The sequence below is a fragment of the Triturus cristatus genome, chromosome 5_2 (genome assembly GCF_964204655.1).
Source record: "Triturus cristatus chromosome 5_2, aTriCri1.1, whole genome shotgun sequence".
In the NCBI taxonomy this organism is placed as follows: Eukaryota; Metazoa; Chordata; class Amphibia; order Caudata; family Salamandridae; genus Triturus; species Triturus cristatus.
The window spans coordinates 39387975-39408709 of record NC_140588.1 but is presented as its reverse complement, the minus strand read 5'-3'; the positions used below and the strand labels follow the sequence as shown (position 1 = coordinate 39408709).

Here is a 20735-nt window from a genome sequence, read left to right as displayed (position 1 = left end):
TTTTACAGGATTTGGCTGCTTTAAACATTATTTTACATAACTCTGGTCCTACTCATAAAGCAGGGAACCTGCTGGACCCCATTCTTTCTAATTTAAACACTATCACATGCGAGGCTCCGTTACCTATTGTATGGTCTGAGCACTATATGGTGACCTTTTCTGTTACTGAACATCCTCTCTAATTCTATAGAATCCAGACCTTCTAGAAATTGGAATAATTTGGACTTTAAGAAACTTAACTCTTGTCTTGAGAATTCTAGACCTTTTACGGAAGTTACTAGCATTGACACAGCTGATGCTGTTCAAGCCTGGTTGGCACATGCTGCCGACATTTGCATACCGCAGCGCATACAAAAACACAACCTTCACCACCCGCCTGCGCCCTGGTTTACAGCTGCTCTAAAAAAAGAGAAAACCATCTGCAAAAACCTCGAGCGCAAATGGCGTATAGAATATGATCTGTGCTCCAAGCAAATTTACAAAGCTGCCTTAGCTAAATACCATTCCCTATGCAAATCTGCAAAAGCTGAACATGTCAATCTAACTATCCTTGAGGCACAAAATCGCCCTAAATCACTTTTTAAGGTAGTACAAAAACTTTCGGGTGCCTTGTGTCAGCCCAAACCACCTTGTCTTGATACCGCACAGTGCAATTCCTTGGCTGAATTTTTTATTGCCAAAATTGATACCATTTATTCTGATTTTGAAAAATCTGCCCTCCCTCCTTCTCCGTCTCACTTACCAGTCTTAATTACATCTTCTGGTCGAGTAACTATAGAGGATAGGTCCTTTACCCCTGCTCTGCAGACCCCCCCTATAGTACCTAAACTTACGACCCCCTGTGACTCAGGGGTCCTACGAGATACCTGTTTCCCTGCTTCTCAGTTGATCGATACTTGGGATCCTCTTAATATCACTATTCTCTCTGATATTATCAGTAAAATTAAATCCGGTTCCCCACTGGATCCTTTTCCCCCTCAAATATTAAAAATGCTGGACAATTCGTCCCTTGAACATATTATGGATCTTCTTAATTCCTCCTTTAGAGAAGCGACAGTACCCTCTGCATGGAAACATGCAATGATAGTGCCTTTGTTAAAAAAGGCCAATGCCGATCCTAGTATTCCTTCCAACTTCCGTCCTATTTCACTTCTTCCAGTTTTCTCAAAAATCATGGAAAAGCACATCAATTCCCAACTCTCTTCCCATGTCGAATCAAGGGGAATTCTACACCCATCTCAATCTGGTTTTAGGTCAGGTTTCTCGACGGAATCTACCTTATTGGGGGTCTCTGAAACCATACGATGCCGAGTGGATAGGGGGGAAACCGTGGCACTCATTTTGCTTGATCTGAGTGCCGCATTTGATACTGTTTCCCACCCCATTCTTATTAATGCCCTTAGATCATCAGGCATTACCGGCTCAGCCCTTAACTGGTTCGTTAGTTTTTTATCAAACCGTACCTTCCAAGTCTTCTCTTCCTCATCTGCCTCTCAAATCTATAAATCGGCGTACGGTGTTCCACAAGGTTCCATCTTGAGCCCCTTGCTCTTTAATTTGTATGTCAGACCTCTGGCTACTATTGCTTAGCAAGCCGGGCTCACTATCTACTCGTACGCCGATGATACCCAGGTCATTTATTCTCTTTCCATTGGTTCACATTCCTCCCCCTCTTCCCTCTGTACAGGTCTCAGTAACATCGCAGCTTGGATGTATGATAATAAACTGAAACTTAACGGGGGGAAAACAGAGCTTCTTCTGTTTGGCCATAACACCACTTTATGGGGACCCCAACATTGGCCCTCTCAAATGGGCACGTTACCTACTCCATCTAAAACAGCACGCAACCTCGGCGTCATTTTCGACGACCAGCTGTCCATGAAAAATCACGTGGTTAAGATCTCCTGCACTTGCATCACTATCATTAAGTGGTTGCGTAAGATCATCTGGATGCTTCCCCAGGACACTCAGAAAACCGTGGTCCAGGCCTTAATCACCTCTAGACTGGACTACGGGAACATTCTTCTCCTGGGAGCATGCAAAGAGGTGACTCGTAAACTACAGACAGTCCAGAATATGGCAGCGCGACTGCTCTGTAAACTACCCAATACATCCCCTACCTCCAACTCTCTACGCACTTTGCATTGGCTCCGCATTGAAAGCCGGACAAAATTTAAGGCCCTTTGCTTCATGCACAGAATAAATGCTGGCCTGGCCCCATCTTATCTTAACTCCTTGGTACAGCATTACTGTCCCCCCCGCACTCTTCGATCATCGAATCAGCATATGTTCTCGGTTCCTAGAATCAAAAGATCCAGAATGGGTGGCCGTTCCTTTGCTTGGCTGGCCCCTTCACTCTGGAACTCCCTTCCTCTCCAGTTGCGTACTGAACCTTGCTACCTTAAGTTTCGCAGACAGGTAAAAAACTGGTTATTCAATATGTAACAACCTTCCTCTCTGTCTCTTCCCCTCTCACTTGGTTTCTAGCGCCGGGAAACCTACGGGTAGCTGAGCGCTTTACAAACTTAAATATAATAATAATACTAACTGGAGATATCAACAATACACATGAAAATACTCAAAAGAAATCAGGTAAGTAGCACAAATATACACTGGTCTCCAGGGGGCGACCAAACCATATAATAAGAAAGTAGCATGCGAACTGCAAGGAAGAATGGAACTTTGACCAGAAGACTCAAAGGAGCTGGGAGAACAAGAAACCACCCAAGGTAGGTACCCAAGAACCCCACAGAGGCTGTGTGCAGAGTAGCAACAGCTGTGTGCCCAATGGAGGTCGATGGAGATGTAGCAGTTTTAAAGAAAAAGAACCCTTCCCAGAGGACCAGAAGAAACCCTTTGGAGGACGGAAGGTTGGAGGGCCACCCCACCCGTGGGTGTCCAAGGAACCAGGTTACCTGCAACAGGAAACCAGGTGCATAGAGGTGAAGTGACGTCAGAACCTCCCATAAACTACAATGGAAGACTTTGGAGAAAAGGCCTCAGGAGGAGTTTGTGAAGATGTCTGATGGAATCCAAGGGTGGATTCTCGAAGAGGAGATCCCTCAAGCAGAGGGAACAGGGTCTATGCCACTCAGAGGTGACCAGGAGGCACAAAAGCACAATGCCCACCCTTGACAGGGAGCTCAGGAGAGTTGATGAGGACTTTGTTGCTGCAGCTGTGGGAAGGGGACCAAGTGACACTGAAGAGGACCAGGAACAGTTCACAAGCTGTGTGTGTCTAGGTGGTCGGTGTCCAGCTGCAGCACCAAAAGTCTTAGTAGCGCAACTGGCGTGGGAGACGAAAAGATGCAGTCATTGGGACCAGCAAGGTCCAAGGGACTCATCAAGTGCAGGAGAGTCAGAGCAGAACCCTGGCAAGCTGGAGAGCCCACAAAGCAGAAGTTGACCCTCAAGAGGACCCACAGACCCAAGGCACAGGAGTCGCAAGAGGACCTCAGGCAGCTCACCAAAGATGGAGGTCCACAGTGCAAGGGATGCAGTGAGGATGCTGACCTTCGAGGGATGAGGTGCTGGAGGCTGGAGCTTCTTCTAAGCCTGAAGATCTCTGGAATGCAGTGCCAACAAGCTTTGGCAATGGCAAGCCAATGCTCAGGGGTGTGTTCCCAGCGGCTCCGTTTGGTGATACTGGTCTCCAAATTGCAGGAAAGACAGGTCAGGCCTCGGGAGAGCCAAAGAACGACTACCTGTGTTGCTGGGCCTCTAAACGTTCGTAGGGCGACAGAAGCAGCAGACCCGTCAGCTTCGTTGTGGTGCCTGCAGATGCAGGGTAGTGAGTCCTTCACTCCAAGGGAGATTTCTTGGGATTTCCTTGATGTCCACAGGCCTTCCGTAGAACCTGAACGAAACACAGACGAGGCAGAAGACTTGAACAGTGAGACCAGGAGCAGCAGGAGTCTTCCTTGATGCAGCCTCCGTTCCAGTTGAAGTCCAACGAAGTCCAAGTGTCCAGACAGTCGAAGAGTGTCTTAGTTTCAGAGGAGAGTCTTGTTCCACGGCGAAGCCAAGGGGACCTACTCATAGGAGAGCCCTTAAGTACACCAGGAAAAGGGTTGGAACGACTCGTGGTCCATCCCAGAGGAGGGTCTGGACAGAGGGCAGGATACTCCCCTGTCCTTTGTCCTCCTTCATGCTAGAGCAGGCTTAACGCTGCCTTGTAAATAAGGCCCCCTTTCACGCTATATTTAGCTTGAAAGGGGTGGACAATGGGTGTTTTGGTGGGCGTTCAGCCGCAACACCCATTGATTTTGACGCTGCCTCATATTTACAAGGGTGGCGTAAATAAAGGGCAGCACCAAAATTAATAACCTGGTCTTACCCTGGTGAAATGAGGAGAAATGCTTTATTTCTCCTTGTTTTTACTGTTTCTTGTGTGCTGCGTTGAGCTGCACACATAGAAACAGCAAAACGCCATTGATTGGTTATGTAGAGGAAGGTGTCCCTGGATGCACATAAACAATCAGTAAAAAAAAAAACTTTTATGTCTGCTGCATTCTGCAGGACACATAGAAGTTACAAAACACCATTACTGATTGTTTATGTGCAGGAAGGGACACCTTCCTGCACATAAACAATCTTACACTGAAATGCAGGCACCCTTGCACAATGGTGCAAGAGTGCCTGCGTTGGCGCTATGCAGCTAAAGTTAGCGCCAGCGCATGATGAAACGCAAGCTTGCACCGTATTGTTGTAAATACGGTGCAGCCTTGCATTTCAGAAGTGGAGGAGTGCGGCATTAAACCAAGAAGGCTAAAGCCACACTCCGTCACTTCCTTGTACATATACCTCTTAGTCCTGTCTGGGAGGTGGTCACACCTCCCTGTGGCAGGAATCCTATTAGTCTACCTTCCCCTGCTCGAGCTCAGCTCAGCAGCAGGAGGGCAGAATAGTGTCTGTGGCTGGCAGCAGCCTTAGCTTGATGGCAGGCCCTGAAAGACTGGTACAGGGAGTACAGTGTGCTCCTCTTAAGGGCCACCCCCCAGTACATGGGATCATACCTCCAACACCGGAATTGGTGTTGGGTATGATTGCAACATGTTTGATACCCAACATAACCACATTCGGTGAGGCCATTATATAGTTAGTCATCTTGTAATGACTGATGTCCACCATATATCTTAAAATGGCTGACCTGACTTACAAAGCCTGGAGAGTTGACTCTGAAGTTTGTAGAGGTGTGCTGCGCATTGTACCCCTCACACTTATAACCAAACACCCTGCCCTCAGGACAGTAGGGCCTACTATAGGGGTGAATTGTAGGTTTTAAGTGCAGTGACCTCAGATATAAGGAAACCTGTATCTGTTGTGAGAAGTGCAAGCACCAACTCACACAGGCAGCAATGGCAGGCCGTAGTTGAAGTGGACTCCCATGGCTGGCACAATACGTGTTGCAGCCCATGGGAGACCCTTGGTGTACCCATGCCCTGGGTACCTTAGTTCCATACACTAGGGACTTACAAGGGTACACAATTACCCAATTTTGGAGGTACAAAAGTAGTTACCAAAGTCATTTTGGGAGAGAGAGCACAGATGATCTGGTCCTGATAGCAAGATCCCAGCAAACTACTGTCAAAACACCAAGCAAAAAGTGGAGGTAACCATGAAAGCAGATCCTATTATCCTACACCACCCCTCCCCACACGTAAGGACATGATACTAACCTTGCCCAGTTGAGTCTTCATTTTCTAAGTGGAAATATCTGTAAAGTCCATCTGTGCTGGCATGGTTACTCCCAGGTCTATGTTCACCTGAAAAGTCAACCCCCCCTGTAGGGAAATGGACCACCTCAAAGGTTAGGGGTTTTCACCCTTCATCTGTTTGAGCCATAACAGGGGCTTCTGGTCTGTGTGAACAATGAAGTGAGTGCCAAAGTCGCCTTTTTAATGATCCATCCACTTGTAAGTCCCTAACAAAGCCGAAACTGGTTGAGATATTCATCTTGAGGGCCCAATACTTAAGAAAGGAAAAAAACTTCCATACCCAGACAGCTCGTTTGTATGAAATAAGTCCGGCGCTGGAGGAGGGAAGTTTCTCTTACCTGGCTGATGTCACATTGCCACACCACAAATATATTTTATTAGGATTCCGCTTAAACTTGATTCCATTGATGGTAGGACACCCAGGGAAGCAATACAAACACTCCGATCTTTCTGTGTGTCTGTGCGATAATATGTTACCACAAACTGATCTTCATGTTTTATTTTTTTGTGGTTTTTACCGTCAAGAAAGACATAATTTTATTGTACCAATTTGCAAGCGCTACAATTTAAAATGTTGTTGTGTGGCATTGTATTTCCTCAAATCCTTGCAGAATTCATATGTGTGTTTTTCGCTAGCATCATTCCTATGTGCATGTTTGAAAAAGAGAAAGCAGGTTGGTCCATAAGATGAATTAGGACGGTCTATTATATTTTTACTGTATCTAGTTTTTTTTGTACATGGATGAAATGGATTTTATGATAAAGTGGATGATAGCACTTTTTTAACTATCAGGATTTCTGATGATATCTTTTATCCATGTCTTTTTATAAATTGTGACTGTAGGCACTTTTATGATCTTATGTGTAAGATGGAATAAATGATTTTTGACTTGACTTGAGTGCCTAACAGGTTTGGTCTCAATTTCTTCAGGACACAGGCAAAGGGCTCCCTCTGAATAGCTGACCAATGCTTCTCTCTGAAGAGGTTCAACCTTCTGCTGATAAAAGCTACTGGCTGATCCTGGTACTTTGCATTAAGTTGTGACAGTTCTGCACTCATCCCTATCTCAGAAGCATCTGTCTGGACAATGAATGGCTTGGAGTACTCAGGACTTTGCAGAATTGGTGCAGAGCACACGGCTTGCTTCAGGTCATCAAAAGCCTTTTGACCGCTAACTGTCCACTGAATATTCTTAGGCATTTTCTTAGAGGTGAGATCATCAAGTGGTGTCAGTATGGACCCATAACCCTTAACAAATGTTCTATAGTACCCACTCAGCCACAAGAAAGCCCTGACTTGAGTCTGGGTAGTGGGAGTAATCCAGTCCATGATGGCCTGAATTTTGCTCTCCAGTGGTTGAATTTGGCCTCCACCTACTAGGTGGCCCAAGTACACAACCTTGCTCTGCCCTATTCGGCACTTACTGGCCTTGATAGGGAGGCCTGACTTTTGCTGGGCCTCCAGTACATTTGTGAGTTGGACCAGTTGATCGTCCCAGGTGGAGCTAAAGACCGCTATATCATCTAGATTATCTATAGGCTTCCAGATCTGTGAGGACTTTGTTCACCAGCCTCTGAAATGTGCCAGGTGCATTCTTCAAATCAAAAGGCATCACAATAAATTGATAATGCCCGATGGGGTTTGAAAATACTGGTTTTGGTTTGGCTTCCTAAGAGAGTCAGATTTGCCAATAACCAACAGCTAGGTCAAATGTACTAAGATACTTGGCAGAGGCCAGAGTATCAATCAGTTAATCTGCCCTGGGAATTGGATGGGCATCAGTCCTGTTGACTGCATTGAGGCCTCAGTAATCAACAGTAAACATCACCTCTCTCTTACCATCTTGGGTGTGAGGTTTTGACTCCAGGGCTTGTTGAAGGCTCAATGACTCTCAATTCTAACATCTTTCGGACCTCTGTCCTGATGCTAGATGACATGGTCAGGCTGTCTGTTAATTTTACTCTTCACAGGCAGGTTGTCATCTGTGTCCACTTCATGGGTATACCAGGTGGTCTGACGGGGTGTCAAAGAAAAGATTACAGAAAAATGACTGAGAACTTGCCTGCATTCAGCTTGCTGTTGATGAGTGAGGCTGTCTGCTAAGACTACGTCTTGAACTAATCCATCAACAGGATTGTGTGAGATGAGATCAGGGAGAGGGTTACTCTCTTCCTCCTGTCCTTCAGCAGTGGCCATGAGGAAGCTCATGTCTTCCCTGTTTACAAAAGGTTTCAGGCAGTTCACATGAAGTATCCTGTGGGCTCTTCTTGGAGTACCTAGGTCAACCAAGTAGGTGACCTCCCCTTTCTTTTCATGTATGGTGTGGGGGGCACGCCACTTGTCCTGAAGAGCTGCTGGGGCCACAGACTCCAACACCCACACTTTCTGTCCTGGCTGGTAAACAGTCAGTACAGCCTTTTGATCATGCCAAGCTTTCTGAATCTCCTAGCTGGCCTCAAGCTTTTTGCTGGCCTTCATGTACTCAGCGAGGCAAGAGCGCAGGCTCAGTACGTACTCTACTGTGTCCTGTTTAGGAGGCTTGAAAGGTTGCTCCCATCCTTCTTTAACTAGGCATAATGGACCACTAACTGGATGTCCAAACAGACTCTAAAATGGACGGTGGCCCATCCCCTTCTGAGAAACCTCTCTGTAGACAAAGAGACGGTAAGGTAGTAAGTCATCCCATTTTCTTCTCAGTTTTTCTGGGAGTCCCATGATTATTCCTTTGAGGGTCTTGTTGAAATTTTCAACAAGCCCATTGCCCTGTGGATGATAGGGTGTGGTAAACTTGTAGTTTACACCACACTCTTTCCACATAGCAGTGATGTAGCTAGACACGTTAGTACCTCTAGCTGACAAGACCTCCTTTCTTAGGGAATCCAACTCTGATAAGATTGCCAGGTGGGGCCTGACCACTACAGGAGCTGTAGTGGTTCTAAGGGGAATCGCCTCTGGATATCTGTTGGGATGGTCCACCACCACTAGGATAAAAGTATGTCCAGATGCTGTTGGTGGGTTTAAGAGACTTACAATGTCTATCCCTACCCTCTCAAAGAGAAACCCAACCACAGATAGTGGGAGTAAGGAGGCCTTTGTAGAGTTACAAAACTCCTTGGTGACTTCAGACATGTGGGGCCAGTGAAAGTGAGGGACAAGTCTGTCCCAAGTCTTACTTTGCACAGTACGACCTGCAAGGGGAATGACCTGTGCAAAGACCAATAAGAATTTTCTGTACTTCTGAGGTATGGCCAACCTCCTGGTGGCACCAGGCTTGGGTTCTCTACCCTCAGAATACAGGGGCCCATGTTCCCATTAAGCCTTATGGGACCCACTGACATTTCCTGCTTCTTCAGCAGCAGCCTGCTGTCTGAGTTGTTTAAGAGAGGGGCAAGCCTTCTGCTCCACACTCGAGTCTTCCCTGGATGTCCCCCTGACCCCAGTAGCCCTGCCGTGTCATGCTCAATCTCCTCTGGGACAGTTCCTTCACAGGTGCCGAGATCATCTCCCCAGGAGACTGATACTCACTGGGAGTCTGAGAGGAGGATACATCTTTACCCTTCCTGCTCCTTATCTTGGGAACTGGCTGGCCCATTTTTTAGGGTCCAGGGCTCCCTCTGTGCCTAACTTTTTGGCCTGAGCCCTGAAGATAGCAAAGACACTGGCTGAAATTCCCATCATTTCTGCATGGTTATTAAACTCCACTTTAGACCAGGCTGAAGTTTCCAAATCATTGCCCAGTAGATAGTCTACAGGTAGGCCTGAGGATACCACAACTCTTTGGGCCAATTACCCCTCCCCAGCTGAGATAGAGAACTGCCATGGGATGATCTGTCCTGACATTGTTAACATTGGTCACTTGATAAATCTTACAAAGTAGAATTTGCTCAGGAGACACAAGTTTCTCTGCCCTGTGTCTCTGTAAGCTACAGTTCCCTAACCATCGATGAGAGGCTGTTGTCTGTATTTGCCCAAGTTAGTGGGACTTACAGCAAGGGTGGCAAGCTCAATGCCATCATCACAGACTAAGATTGCCTGAGTGGTTGTCTTGCCTAGGCCAGAACCCACTTCTGTACCAAGGGTTAACCCAGCTAAACCCTTGGGGGAACTACTGCTACCACCAGTTCTACTGCTAGGGGCACTAGGAGGTTTGGAAGCAGTAGTAGTATTGGTGCGAGACTTAAAACAATTGCCAACAGAGGAGGAAGAGGATTGGGACCCACCCCAGAGGACATTTTTGGGGACCTTCTGAAGACTATTTCTTTTCTTTAGATTGATCCCCATCCTTTCTCTTGGCCCTTAGGATAATTTTGCTTCTTCTGGTGACCACCACCACGAGACTTTGGTTTCACTCTGGTGCAAACCTACTTGTCTGTCTTCTTTCCCAATTCTTGGGAGAGGCATTTGCTGAATCTGACAGTTAATATGTACATTTTACAGTCATTCATAATCGTGCACATTACTCCCATGAAGCCAGCCTTCCAGAGTCTTATTAGCACTATCAATAAAATCTACCCAGTCTTGAGTGTGTGCCTTCTGTGTGTCTTTAACCTTAACCCTGTATTGCTCTCTGGTTAACCCAAACTAACCTCACAGTCAAGAGTTTGTCTCCACCTTTGTTAGCAAAGAAAAGCCACTGGATAGCTGCCCACTGCCCCCGAGGAACTTTCTGAACTTTACAGCCCTCTCTAAAGCATTAGTCCACTTATGGATGTCATCACCCTCCTGGTAACAAGGGACTATCCTGCTCAGGTTCCTAGTTTCAAAGGAATGTTTCATAATCCTAGGTTCCCTAGTGCTGCCACCGTGGGATTCTAATCCTAAATTCTTCCTAGCTCTCTGGACTTCCAGGGTCTCCTTATCAAGGGCCACCTGCTCTTTCTTGATCCTGAGCTTGGCTCTCTTAAGTCAGATGTCGGTGTCTAGGTGGTCGGTGTCTGGTGAGAGAACCAACAAGCCTTGGCAGTCGCAACTGGCATGGGAGACGAAAAGATGAGATCGTTCGGACCAGCATGGTCCAAGGGACTCACCAAGTGCAGGACAGTCAGAGCAGACCCTGAGCAAGCAGGGGAGCCCACAAAAGCAGAAGACCCTCGAGAGAACCCAAAGGTACAGGAGTCACAAGACGACTTCAGGCAGCTCACCAAAGATGGAGGCATATGGTGCAAGGGATCCAGGGAGGATGCTGATTTTCGAGGGGTGAGATGCTGGAGGCTGGAGCTTCTTGTAGCCCGAAGATCTCTGGAGTGCAGAGCCAACAAGCCTTGGCAATGGCAAGTCGATACAGTGCTGAGGGGTTTGGTCCCAGCGGCTCCGACGAGGGATACTGTTCTCCAAATTGCAGGAAAGACAGGTCAGGCACCAGGAGAACCACAACCTGTGTTGCTGGGCCTTAGGAAGTCCGTAGGAAGACAGGAGCAGCAGACCAGTCAACTTCCCTGCGGTGCGAGCAGATGCAGTGGAATAACTCCTTCACTCCAAGGGAGAGTTTTCAGATGTCCTTGATGCCCACAAGTTTTCTGGAGAACCTGAGCAAAGCACAGATATAGATGAGGCAGAAGACTGGAAAAACAGCAAGACCAGGAGCAGCAGGAGTCTTCCTTGTTGCAGTCTCTGTTCCAGTCGAAGTCCAAGAAGGTCGAAGACTATCTTGGTTTCAGAGGTTAGTCTTGTTCCATGATGAACCTGAGGACCCACCCGCCATTAAGTATCCCAGGAAGAGGATTGGTATGACTCTGGGGTGGGTGGGGGGTCTGGACAGAGGGGAGGATACTCCCCTTTCCTTTGTCCAGTTTCGCATCAGAGCGGGAACCATAGGTTCATGTAGTGGCTCAAACCAGAGTATGCAAGGAGGACACCAAATGTGCCCTTCAATGCAGTCTGGTGGCGCCCCCTCCCCCCCCCCCCCCCCCCCCCCCCCCCCAAATAGACTAAATCCTGTCTGGGATGTGGTCACAACGCCCAGTGACAGGAGACCTATTGTTCAACCTTCTCCCTGCTCGAACTCAGCTCAGCTCATCAGCAGGAGGGTATAATTGTGTCTGTGGTTGGCAGCAGCACTAGCTTACTGGCAGACCATGAACGGCTGGTGCCGGGAGTACAGCGGGCCTCCCAGTACATGGGATCATACCTCCAACACTGGAATCCGTGTTGGGGTATGATTCCAATTTGTTTGATACCAAACATGACCAGGTTCGGCACAGCCATTATAAAGTTGGACATTTTGTAATGACTGATGTCCATTATATATCTTAAAATCGCTGGCCACACTTACAAACCTGGAGAATCGACTCCGGGTTTGTAGGAGTTGCCCTGCACATGCAGGGGCACCCTCACACTTATAACCAAGCACCCTACCCTCAGGATTGAAGGGCCTACCATAGGGGTGACTTATAGGTTTTGAGTGTAGTACCCGCAGATATAAAGACACTTCTGTTGTGAGAGGTGCAAGCATCAACTCACAGGGCCTACAATGGCAGGCCTGTAGGGGACTCCCATGGGTGGCATAATACATGTTGTAGTCCATGGGAGACCCCTTGTGTACGTATGTCCTGGGTACCTTAGTACCATATACTAGGGACTTATAAGGGTACACCAGTAGCCAATTGTGGAGGTACAAAGGTACTTACCAAAGCCATTTTGGCAGAGACATCACAGATGATTGGGTACTGATTAGCAGGATCGCGTCAGATTACCATCAAAACACAATGACACCAGGCAAATAGTGGGGCTAACCATGGAAGCAGATCCTACTTTCCTACTATATATATATATATATAATCTATTTCGGGTGTTTCACATTGACGTTATACAGGTTTACTAAGGCTTCAAAATACTCTTCTCACTCACCTGCCCACTGTGTGTGTGAACTACGCTGATACTCTAACATGAGGCAGTACCTAGCTGCGAACTAAGATGGCGGCACCTTAGTACACCTCCGACGGCCAGAGCTCAAATCCTCCTCAAAACATCCCTTTTCTGCTGTAAAATTACCTGTCGTCACCAGCACGCCGGTCTGCCAACATCCTGGTGCAAGTGGACGCAGAGTGGTTTCAGCACGAAGCACAGCCGTTGACTGGAGGAAGCCCTCCCATGCTGCGCCCTGTGAGAAAATCTTACGAACGGCAGGCTCTCGAAGTGCAGCTGTAGTCCTATTTCTGAGATTGCAGGCTGCCCAACACCTGATTGGCAGCTGAGGGGCACCTGATGGGGCCCCAAGTGTGAGATTGCTCGCTCGGCCGTGGACAGCCTCTCGAGGCTAACAACCCATGAGGCACAGGGGCCTAACTGTGGGCTACATACTGTGAGCTGGCAGACCTGTGAGGCGAGCACGGACGTGGTGCGGTAACCAGAGCGGAACCTGGTTGACTTGGCAGCATTACACTAGCGCAGACCTGTAATTTCACAGCTTTGTGACCACCTATGCGAGCTGCCTGCCCCTGGTGATGCCTGGCACAGCTGACTCCTCCAAATTCCTGTAGTGCATAGGAGCCATGTGGATATTGTTGCTCTGCTGGGTATTAATATGAACATGTTCTGCACGCCCTAACCATCCATTTTGGATACTTATGATTCTCCCTTGTTTGTGCTTTGATTACAATTCCCAATTAATAGTGGTAATTGACTTACACCGCGCACTGATACCTAGCTTGTCACTTTTCCCTCACAGTGATAAGCACCCAGGGCTGATTGGAGCCTCTGTACTCCTGCATCTCAATAAATGTACATTACTCCTAATGCTCCACTATGGGTAAATCTGAGGCCAAACAATTATGCTCAACATTTGAGTCTAAGAAACACTCCAGGCTGCCATCACCTAAACCTGCCCACAACTTGGATCGAGAGGAGAGTATAGAGGGTACCTCCCTCCCAACAAAGGGTATCAAATCTTTGCTGTTGGAGATGAAATCGAGCTTATCAAACAGCCTGTAAAATAGATTCTCCAACCCGAAAAATGGATGAGATGAAAGATTGCATAGATAATTAACATACGCGCCTGACTAATGCGGAGCAGTGGATATCTGACATGAAAGACATGCATACTCAGCAGACCAAACTGGTGGGGGAAATAAAGGCGGCCCGGAAGAAATGTATCAGTCAAGAAGCAATTGCAAGAGTGTGGATGAACTATGCAACGTTATACGCGGCGCACCACTGAATTGTTTGGAAGGGTAAAACTACGGTGCTCACTGTGGGCTGCCTCACTTTGCGCCAAAAGCAATCCCCAATGCGTGGTGCCACAGCGCCCTGCAATAGGGCCAACCCCAGGTTGCCCCTTGTTGATGTTGAATGAGGAGGATACCCAGAAGTCTGCCTTTTTAGGTAGAGCCTAAGGGCAGCGCGCATGCGCTGCTCGCTCTGCTAGACATGCTGTATTTGAGTATGCTCTTGAAGCCCCGCCCACTCTCCGCCCATATTTGTCATTGACTTATATCATTGCCTTTCGTAAATGCTGGCTTCTGATTCGTACATAGGCTTGTTAGTCCCTCCTTAGTACCACATTCTCTTCACTAGTAACCTCCCACGAGGACTGGCCAGTTTACTACGGTTGTTACACGGTCTGATTTATAAGTGGGTGAGCACTATTTCCTTTAATGCTCTTCCCCTATTCCACCCGCGGCATCAGAGCACTCACCCGCTTTGTTTAAATAGTAATATATTTTTATTCAAATTAGAGTGCAGTCCACTTTATAGCGGCTGCGCTTATTCAATTAATAAATATACGGCGCGGTCCACATTTATTTTAGCAGCCGTGCCCATTTAATTACAAGCGCAGATCGCTTTCACTTTAGAGGTCGCACTACAGAGCTTTAGAAATTACTTTTTTTTTTTTAAACTTCAAGTGATAGCACCATACGCGCTTTCACTATAATGGTGGCCACGCCCCTTGTGTGTAGATGTTGCTCACGGTAACCTGAAAATATGCGAGCAGCTTCTAAAAAAAGGGGCGTGGCCACCATTATAGTGGTCTCGCATTTGCGAGAGTTTGAGCTCTTGGCATTAAAAACACCTTTAATATATATGTTCCTTTTAAAAACACATACATGAAAGGCATTGTCACTTTCAATGCCAATAGCTAAAACGCTTGAAAATGCGAGAGCTATTGCATTGAATTTCTTTGGTGATTGTTATATGTGCCACAGCCCAGAATCTGGGCTTGGCCCGTCAACTAAGGAAAGTATACTTAAATGCTGTGAGGTATTTCTAACTGTATGGTTGTATATAATGCCAGCGTAGTGCTCCATCAGTGGTCACCCCAGGCCGCAAGTCATGATGGATACAATTTCGGATGGATATTATGCTGCATTGTAGAATAATTCCAGTTGTTTAAGATTTAAATACTTGGGATTTTCGATAGGAAATTGGGTCCTAATGTGGGCAAGAAGGGTGCGATTTCACAACTGGCAGTAGTAAGTGTTACATGAATCAGGCAACACTTGACTATCACATTCCTCATCCTGGAACCGATACCTTCACAAAAATTGTTGACGGGCATGACCTCAGTCCTCGCTCCTTAAAATTAGTTGCATGGAATGTGAGAGCGCAAAGCAGGCAAGTGATTGCTTATCTCAATAAACATGCAGTGGATAGTATATTACTGCAGGAAACGTATACCTCGCCTGGCCGTGAGAACCACTCGACATCCACATGGGCCTCACATAGATACTTTTTTCCCTATTCCTCAAATTCAAGAGTCACTGTCTTCATCAAAATGTCGGTGCATATCCAGCACATGAGAGCAATATCTGACCCAGATGGTAGATTTCTTATACTTCAGGGGATGTTCAATTGTACACATATCACCCTGGTGAAAACATAAGGCCCAAACACAGAGAGGATGGACTTCTTTCATTATTAAAGCAATGCATGGTGGTTGACCCTCATTCAATTATGTGGGGGGGGGGGGGGCTTAATATTATCATGAATATGGGGCTAGACTGCTCTGACCTCAATGCAGGGCAATTAACCAGATCTAGGGACGCCTTCCTGGAAGCTATGTTACATTTTGATCTGGTCGATCTTTGGAAATTGAAACACCCTTCGGCACATGAATACACCTTCCACTTCTTTGTGCATGACTACTCATCCCGCATTGACTTTTGGGTGGGTTCAAAGGACGTGCTGGGCTGGATGGGAGAGACTATATATCTCCCGAGGAACCTATCTGACCACTACCTGGTAGTGCTACACCTCATAATGCCTAATAAATGGCATCAAGCGCCCCTAAAGCCAAGAATCTGTTGGATGTAGTATTCAGGGAGGAAATCATACAAGCCATTAAGAACTATATTGAGTTAAATAGTGATTGGCTGTTATCTTTGGGGAATTTATAGCAAAGGGAGACCGTATCCTCAAATTGCTTAGAACTAGACTCGAGGTGCTGGAGCGTGGACTGCGCGGCCTAGAAGACATCTATGACTCTACTCGAGGCAGAACAGTCCTTGATCCCATGCACACCACGCTGCTTGAGTTTCAGGCGCAGGCAGACAGAGAGCTAAACTTTTTAAGCAAGCCACAAAATACAGGGAGGGGGATAGGCTGGGGCATACACTTGCAGCTCTGCTTAAGTCTGGCTGTGCGAACAAAGCAAATACAAGGGCATAATGGATGGAGCACTGAAACGTTTCAGACACTCACCCCCAGAATCCATCATCATTCTTTATCTCACTTCGCCACCCCAGTTCAGACCCAGCCATATGCAAATCAGTCTTGGCCCTGTGCCCCATGGGAACAGTCCATACCGAACTGCCAAACCAGGTCTTCCCTGGACCGTAATCAAGCATCCTGTCCAACAATTGTTCTTTTTGCATTTGCCACCCAGAGTAGGATGGGTATGCCCAGACGTGGGTTCCGTACTCTCCATACCACTGGAGTCAAGCTATCCTGGCTGATGAGGGGTGAAACCCCGAAACTAGTCCTAGGACGCTTGTTTCCATTCCAGGGAGGACCTGGCCTGACAGTTCCGGCTGGACTGTTCCCTTTGGCGCAGGGTCAAGACTGGTTTGCATATGGCTGGGTTCAAACTGGAATGGCATGGGGAGCACAAAACTATGGATTTAGGCCCAGATCTCTGTACTGGGTGAATGTATGACATTGTTCTGCATTCTGTCCATCAATTGTTCGTTTTGAATTTGCCACCCCGAGTTGGTGTGGGTATGCCCAGACGTGGGTCCCGGTTTCTCCATGCAACTGGAGTCAAGCTATCCTGGCTGATGAGGTGTGAAACCCCGAAACCAGTCCTAGGATGCTTGTTTCCAGTCCAGGGAGGACCTGGCCTGACAGTTCCAGCTGGACTGTTCCCTTTGGCGCAGGGTCAAGACTGGTTTGCATATGGCTGGGTTCAAACTGAAATGGCATGGGGAGCAAAAAACGATGTATTTAGGCCCAGATCTCTGTACTGGGGTGAATGTATGACATTGTTCTGCATTCTGTCCATCACTTGTTCTTTTTGCATAAGTCTGGCTGGGCAGCGGATCCCATACCGTGTGGTCCTACTACAGATGGGAGAATGGTGTATGATCCTTCCAACATCATGAAAGCGTTTGATAACTTTAATAAGGAATTGTACACATCCAGAATGCAGGTGGCACCTGCTGACATCGACATACCTAGAGAGGGTGACCCTGGCATGGGTGGGACATGAGGATCGCATCCTCTTATGTCAATCCCTATCCACAGATCAGATCAAATAGGTGATCAAACAGCTAAATAATGGCAGCGCTCCAGGTAGCGATGGCTTCCAAACTGAATTCTATAAGGAGGACACAGAGGAGTTGGCACCAGTGATATTGGCGGTTTATAAAGAAGCCTACAAAGCAGGGCAACCCCTGCTGACAATGCGAGAAGATATTGTAATCACTCTCCTTAAACTGAGCAAGCCTCCTGAAAGATGTGGCTCTTGCCTCCTCCATGTAGACAGTATGATCCTAGCCACAATACTGGTCGATCAGGATACTCCCCTTGATGCCCCAATTGGTTCGGCTGGATCAATACTGCTTACAACCTTCGAACATTATTTGCCCTTACGCATCAACTAAATCCTGTTCTACAGGTTATGGCCATTTTTTTTCAATGCCACTAAGGCCTTTGACACCATTGAATAGACGTTCTTGTTGGAAGTCTTGGGCAGAATGTGGCTTGGTAGAGTTTGTCAAATGGATCAAGCTCATATATACAGACCCTTCAACTAGATTAGGAGTTAATGCTGGGTGTTTTCTACGTTTCAGATTAGCAGGGGGATATGACTGGGCTGTCCCCTATTTTATTTGCTCTCACTACAGAGCCCTTGACCGTCACTCTCTGGGAATGTCACTGTATTTGTGAAATCAATATGGTATTTCGCAATACACTGCTATTGATGCACTCTGATGATACCATGTTGGTGGTCAGATACCATATTGTCAACTTAGGTCCCATCATTGATGAAGTTAAGTAGTGTGGCCGCTGGTCTGGGCTCCAGATAAACTGGTCTACGTCCATTATGGTACCCTTGATGACAGTCACAACACGCCCTAATGTATCCTACGTACTACAATGGCAAACAGGACCTGTCTGCTACCTAGGCATACTGTATCACACGGATATCTCAACTATCCTCCAGAAGAATTATTGAAACTACTTTGAGATATTACAAAGAGAGGTTGATCACTAGATCAGCCTATGCTGTCAATGGCGGGCAGGATAGTCCTGATGAAGATGGTGGTGTTGCCAAGACTTTTCTACCTGTTTCAAAATATTCCAATCCCATTAAATAAGGCTTTTTTTTTTTACCCAGTTAAGCTTGCTCAAGCTCGGGCAGGCAAACAACCAAGGCTCTGTTGGCACAGATTAAGACACCCATATAACGGGAGGGTTTGCAGCACCCCATTGTAAAGTGTATTACCTGGTGGCACAGGTGCAGTTCGTATATCAATGGATTCATAACAGCAGACATGCCCCACACATCAGCCTCGAAGAGGGACAGGTAGACCCACTTCCGATACAAGCAGCTTCCTATGCACAACTTACCAGACCATCACGTGAAATACACACCGTGTCTCGGCTGGCTATACTATGTCCAGTTTCGGTGCCTTGCTCTCCCTGTATACCCATAGCACATCACTGTTTGCTCTGATTGGACCACTCCCCCGTGCTGCTGACCTCCGTCGGTAGGAAGCACATTAACTCTATGGGCGATCTATTCCAGAAGCATAGGTTTTAAACATATCATGAGTTTTTAGGTGACTCTGCTACCACTTTGATAGACTTTATCACATAAAGCAAGCTTTCTAATGAAGCCTGCCATCTCTTTGCCACAATACCTGTGGAGCCCCCAGAGTGGCCAGTGCTGACAATCCTATTATCCAACCCTCACCCACAGTAACGCATTACAAGAATGCACAATGCGGTCATGGAGGGTATAGAGGTGGGGGTTCCTAAAGCACGGCTACGATAGTCAAGGGATCTGGGCCTCGGAATCACAGATGAGCTGTGGCTTTATTGCTGCCAACAAACCATACCGATCTCTCCAAATGGAAGGTATTGATCAATACATTATAAATATGTGCATAGAGTGTATCTGACACGGTAATCCTAGATAAATATAACACACAGATAACACTAGATGCAAACGCTGTGGTGCGGGGGGAGGGGGGGACTTCCTCCACCTGGCATCGAGGTTATAGAGGCTATGCTCAACTTGATGGATCATCATTTACAGCTCACCCCTGACATTGCTCTTCTTTGATATGTTAAGAATATACCAAAGGAATATCGCACATTTCCTACCACTGTGCTTCTGCTAGGTAAACATAGTCATTGTCTTGAGTGGGGGGGAGAAGGAGCGCCCTTCTTTTCCAGGACTGGCTCAAGGATATGTCTCTTTGCTAAGACTGGTCTGGGACTTATGTTGCCACACTTTCTAGAGCTGCAAAACCGAGAAACATTTGGGAACCGTTGCGGTCTTATTTATCTGCTTTAACTCCCAGTTAAAGTCTATGATGATACACCACTATTCTCTCAAGATTAGTTTGCCCGTGGCTTGCGGCCAGTGTGTTCCTTGCTCAGGACAGTGGGCCTCTCCTGTGAATTGCTATTCCATGTGATGCATTTATAGAACTGTGGAGCTAATATTGTGGATGCCATATGACTATATAGGCACTTCTGTGATCATTTGATGGATTGTTGAAGTCAGTGTCCATACCGTATGGTCTTGCTATGTACTTATCTGCCTAAATGTTAAATACAAAGTTTAAAAAAAAAAAAGGAAGAATCACACTAAACACAAAGGAGTTATATAGTTGGGGACTAATACAATGTTGACTAATAGCTACTTTTTGTGCTGAATGTATTTCACTAAATCTTTTCTTTTGTTTGACAGCCATCTACTGAGGGATATATTGCTGTTGTTTTGCCCAAATTTGAAGAAAGCAAGAACATAACAGTGGGACTTCTTACACAGAACGGATACGAAGACGTTCTGTTAAAGCGAAGGGCGACCCAACCTGATGAATCATGAACCTTCCACTTTACTATGATTATTATACACTGTTACAAAGTATACCTCAGAACGCAAAAGGTGTTTTGTAAGACATACAAGTTACCTGTGTAAATTGGCTCCTCAAAGTGAGATACCAAGCCATTAACAAATTAATTGAGATCTTGAGTTTTTTCAGACAATGGAAACTACTATATAATGTGCAAAGTCATTATGGATTATTCCTTTTATAGTTTTCAAAATTGTTTCTTTAAGCAATAAAGTGCATTCTTATGGTATTCACTGTCTCTTTTACAGTTAGTTTTGGCAATGTATTCGTTTAAAAAAATTTATAAATGAGTGTAAATATTTCATCTATACCACAGGTGTCGTCCCCTAGACAACTTAATTTTTCATCCTGTAAAGAAAAATGACTTGGACAACCTAAGCACAATATCTGTACTGAAATATGAAACGAGAGATCAGGCCATTGGCTCCATCGACCCAAACTTAGGGCAAATTTACGAAGTTGTCATGCACGCTGCGATCAGAGTTGCTGTGCTGC

At 46.5% G+C, this 20735-nt stretch overlaps 1 protein-coding gene across 1 annotated transcript in view; it reads left to right on the top strand.

The window, feature by feature from the left end:
- The window catches only part of ABITRAM (actin binding transcription modulator), a 409780-nt gene extending 389311 nt beyond the window's left edge, over positions 1 to 20469 (top strand). Inside the window, exon 6 of the mRNA XM_085606810.1 lies at positions 20075 to 20469. Coding sequence (XP_085462936.1) covers positions 20075 to 20212 — 138 coding nt within the window. The 3' untranslated portion in view covers positions 20213 to 20469. The remainder of the gene's footprint in view (positions 1 to 20074) is intronic.
- The last annotated feature ends 266 nt before the right edge of the window (positions 20470 to 20735 follow it).